Below are 4709 nucleotides of genomic sequence, written 5' to 3'. Positions count from 1 at the left end.
TGTCGGTTTTGTAAGGACAAAAGCAGATGCAAGAAGTACACGGAAGCGTTGGCAGGTGGAAACCTAGCACGAGACTAGAGATTCGGATGCTCTCAGAGCTGATCTGACAAGTGCCCAGATGTTTAATGTGGGATCTCCCGGTGCAGATGGGGTGAGCAGCCACCTTTATTGTGCTGGTGACAGGGGCCAGCACTGGGGGCTGACACATGACCGCTCAGAAGCGTTCTCCGGGCCGGCTGTATGGTTTTTGTGCCCGACGCTCTAACGGGGTGCAATGTCGGATCCTGTCTGGCCCCAGGTGGCCAGAGCCTCTCCTGTTCTCAAGCACCGAAGTACCACAGGACAACCCTGGTGCTGCATGTCTGGCAGAGCTGGAGCTGCTCCTCTCAAGTGCCAGGGTGCAAAGGGGTCTGCTCCTGCCTTGCCCTCAGTGAGTAGCTGGGGGATTGGGGATTTGGCACTTTGGGGAGGGGGGGGTGTTTCCCAAATCCCCTTGAACCCTCTTTGCCACCCCCTCCTCCCCCCAGAGGCTTGGGTCCTGCAGGGCAACCTCCCCTTACTTAAGATGGAGCTTAAGCGGGCACCCAAGAGATGGCAAAATCTTCTCATCAGTCACTACACGTATACGAATCACCACACACACCGCATTAATTCTCATTTTGGGGACAAAGAGACATCTTCTAGATTTTCAACACATCACTGAACTTCAGAGATCCTTGCCTACTGGCACTCTGCTCGTTACTATCAGCATTGCTTTTGTTTGTACCTTCTGTGCTCTTTCCCTGAGGAAAAGAAGGGAACCACTCATGGTGGGTTGATCTCAGCCAGATGCCCGGCAGCCAGAAAAGAGCCCGACCCAGGGATGGAACAGCTGATTTCAGCGGAAGCCTCTGAAGCAAGGACAGAGGTGATCCGGGCCATGGGAAAGGAGGCGGGGAGGAGGGGATGTGGAGACCACCAGGACAAGAGAGAGAAGAGAAGGAGGCACTAAACGTCTTAAGTGCAACCACTGCAAACGTAAATTCAAGAACAAACTTCATCTGTTTAAGAGGTAACATTCCCCAACAAAGTTGCCAGACAATCACGGACACAGGATTTCTTAAAACAAGCCTATTTATTGGATCTTTACATAGGGTAAATACCTCCTGCGCCTCCAAGCACGAGGAGCATCACAGCTGTGAGCAGATGCAGAGGCTGTGTGGGAAGCGGGGACCCGGCTGGTGTTCAGCTCGTCACGGGGCAGAGGAGGAAGCACAGCACGTTCTTCATCAGGTGCTCCACAGGGATGCAGCAGCGCCTCACTGGCAGATCCCCCCGGTGCCCAGCTCTGGTGGAGGACGTGCCCGAGGGGTGGTCTCAGGGGCAGAGCAGCAGGCGGTTGGGGATGTTGTTCTTGGGGGTGCTCAGGTGTTGGTAGGCGCTGCCCCATCCCAAGGCTGGATGCATCCCCGTCAGAAAGGAGTTCTTGGGAAGGGCTGGCAGATGCAGCGGAGTTCCCCACATTATCTTGAGGCTCGTCTTGGCCCAAGGTGTCACTGGGCTCTGCTTTGCCCTCCCAGCCATCCTCCTCTCTCTTCTCCTCAGCACCGTTGGAGCTTCCCCGCTGGCTGCCGCTGTCACCGTCAGCGCTCCTCCGCCTGCGCAGCCAGTAGAGCTCAAGGAGCAGGAGCAGGGTTTCGGCAGAGGCCCAAAACCACCAGTGCTGGCAGACAGCGGGGATCACGCCTTCTGGAATGAGGACGCACAGCTCCTGGCTCCTGTGCTCCATCTGCTCCATCAGCCAGGTCATCTCCTGCCGCTGCTGCTCCTCACGCTGCCGCAGGAGCTCTTGTGTGGCCGTGTCACTCTGGTCACCCACTCTCAGAGCGTATTGCAGGACGCTCAGCAGGGTCAGGACGCGGGTGATACCCACAGCCATGGTCTGGAGGAGGAGGAGGGAGAGAAGGGGCTCAGTGGGGCTGGGTGGGAGGGAGGTGGCGGCTGGGGCAGCAGGGGAGAATATGCCGGGGCCCGGGGATGGATGGGAGAGGGGGTGAGAGAATTTGGAGACAATAAGGAGAAGGGTGGTGAGCGCTGCAGGGACGGGGACATCTCCCCACAGCCCCCGGGCACTGGCCGTGGCTGGCAGCCCCGGCACCCCTGCGCCCAGCCCCGAGGGCGGCACCTGCCCTGCCCCAGGCGCTCCCCGCAGTGGCTGCGCCCTCGCCCCGGCTGTAGAAACCCCCCTGAGGGGCCAGAGCTTCTGCCCCGGCCCTCGTCCAGCCCAGCCTTCCCCCCGCCGGCCTCACTCACCGCTGGCCCGAGTCGTACTGCAGCGGGTGCTGCCGGCTGGCACCTTGGTGACATCCCTCGGTGACTTCTCCTCTGTGATGTCACAGGCGCCAGAGCCCCACGGGGACACCCGCCCCTCGGGCCACGGCCACTGCCCCCGGCTCTGCAGCCCCTGCAGCGGGAAAAGCACAACCCCCCTGGCAGGACAGAGCTCCCAGGGCCTCTCCACGTGCCCGGCTGAGCCCCGGGGTTGAGCTCCCGGCTCCCCCCATGGCCCAGCACCACCACCAGCAGCAGCTGCAGCAGCAGCCAGGAGCCTTTGGGGACAAGTTATTTCTCACGCTGTCACACGTGTGCGTGTAGCACACGCACCCACACCTCTGCTGCTCCGACCTGCGTTGGACTGTTATACCCCTGCATTGCACCCAGAGACTCCTGACTGCCCGGCCCGTGGGGAAATCAGATCCCCCTGATCAGGAGAGGGACGGAGGCGGGTCTGTCAGTGGCCGTATTCCCACTGTCTAGCGAGGAAGAAAAGTAATGTGTGTGAAAAAAAAAAAGAGCTTTTCCCCACGGCAGCACCTTCCCTTCTTTTTAACATTGTTTAGGCAGGGATAAACCAGCACGAAATGAACAAATAATTAAAGAAAAGTTCATGTCTTAGAGCAGGGGAAAGGCTTCTCAATTATTTTTTCATTCACAGAAAAATTCTCCCAATAGAACACTTGAATTTCAAATAATTCTGCTATTATAAAGGCATTTCTGTCTTCTCTAGCTTAATTTTTAAGTCTTTATGCAGGCGATCTCTGGGTTTGGAAAGGGATCTCTAGGTGAACTGGGGATGCTAGCGCTCACATTAATTACCCTTCCTCATCCCCAGTGAACTTCATTACGGTGCCGGCACAGCGTTGCCTCCTGTGCGTCCCCCTCTGTGACGGGCACCTGGCAGGCAGGAGACGGTTCTGCCCGTGCAGGCAGGTTGCCAGCTTGGGCAGCCCTCAGAGGTCGGCGTCACTGACTGAGCCGAAGGGCTGGTGTGGACAAGGAAGGACACTTGGAAATTCATTCTGGATGAGTTATTGAAGGGATGTGGTTAATCTGGGTTGAGCCCCTGATTGGACGCTCTCACAGAAAATTGCAATGACCTCAATTTGGTTTGGTTTCATTTACTTTGGAAGTGATTTAAACTCACTGAGTAGTGAATAGGGAAGTATGACCTAAGATAGATCTCAAATATCCAATATCCCCAATTTTAAAAAGTGAAAAAAATATATGAAAATAAAAATATGCTTCTTAAAATGGTTCTGAAGTTCGATTCTGATCCACAGCCAATACTGTGAAAGAGTGGTACAAATCATGAGGAAAACGTCAGCAGGGGACAATTGAACCAAACCTGTGAGCAGTAGGGCTCACACGGCAGAAACCAATGCAGGAATCGATCCCCCAGGATGTAATTTATCTCAGAAAAGTGAACAAACCCCACTGTCTGGTTTGGCAGGCTAGATGGGGTCCATGTCTCAGTTCAGTCAGGCTGGTTAAGCCTGTCCTTAAGGCACAGCTCTGGGCTCCACCCAGCTCAGGGCTGGGACAAGAGCACAACACGCAGCAGCACTTCTCTCCAGGCCCAATTCTCGTTTCCTTGAGACACAAACAGCAGCGTGTGAGAGGGAAGAGCACAGCGCTGTGCTCCAACAGGCAGGCTGCCCTACACAGCCCAGGGCAACCAACCTGCGGCGCTCACACCGGCACACACCTGGCTCACAAACAAGGTGCGAGCAGCACGTGTCTACACGTGTCAGTGCCAGCAACGGGACCACAAACATCTCACCTGAAACTGCAGTTAGGGCACGTATTTCACGTCTCTGACAGCTGGAGTAGTCTGCTAAGCAATCTGGGGGGAGAAATAATCTTATTGCATTGTATCTTTTCCCAATTTTCACTCCACTTCTTGGTTTTAAACCAGCAAATGAACCTGAATTACCCTTTAACGAGTAATATCGCAAGTGCTAAAGACAGCCAGAACAGCCCCACCGTAAATAAATTGTAATATCGCCTTCCAGCGGGTCATCAAATGTGCATTTATATATTTTAATTACATTTATTACCTAAGATGAGAGAATTAATGTTAATTGAAACTTAAATGACCCAATTAGTCACACCAGTTGTTTCTTTCACTGTGCAGACCCCCAAGATGCAGGAGCTGGCATAACCACCCCACCTCAGCACTGCCAGCCGAGTCCCCTTTTCAATCCACTGCTCTATGCCATCTTGTTACTATTTGCAGTTTGAAGCCGGTTTTACCACCTCCAAAATTTTTGTTTCAGTTTATGGATGGCACAGAAGCAGCTTTAAAGACCCAGGGCAGTGTGTGCTGCTGGTGCCTTGGTGCTCACACCACGGTGAAGGTCGCTGCTCTCAGCAGCTGCAGACTGAGGAAT

The 4709-nt window shown here is 54.7% G+C and overlaps 1 protein-coding gene across 1 annotated transcript; it reads right to left on the bottom strand.

Moving 5' to 3' along the window:
• Nucleotides 1–214: 214 nt before the first annotated feature.
• LOC141928921 (uncharacterized) lies at nt 215–4363 on the bottom strand. The gene is made up of 3 exons (XM_074837786.1): nt 2293–4363; nt 1143–1921; nt 215–314 (listed from the first exon to the last, which is right to left on the bottom strand). Exons 1-3 carry the CDS (start codon nt 2344–2346, stop codon nt 215–217), a joined length of 933 nt encoding a protein of 310 aa, XP_074693887.1. The 5' UTR covers nt 2347–4363.
• Between the last annotated feature and the right edge of the window lie 346 nt (nt 4364–4709).

The sequence above is a fragment of the Strix aluco genome, chromosome 12, assembly GCF_031877795.1.
Source record: "Strix aluco isolate bStrAlu1 chromosome 12, bStrAlu1.hap1, whole genome shotgun sequence".
Taxonomy (NCBI): domain Eukaryota; kingdom Metazoa; phylum Chordata; class Aves; order Strigiformes; family Strigidae; genus Strix; species Strix aluco.
The sequence above is the reverse complement of the archived record's forward strand: the minus strand, read 5'-3'. Positions and strand labels throughout refer to the sequence as shown.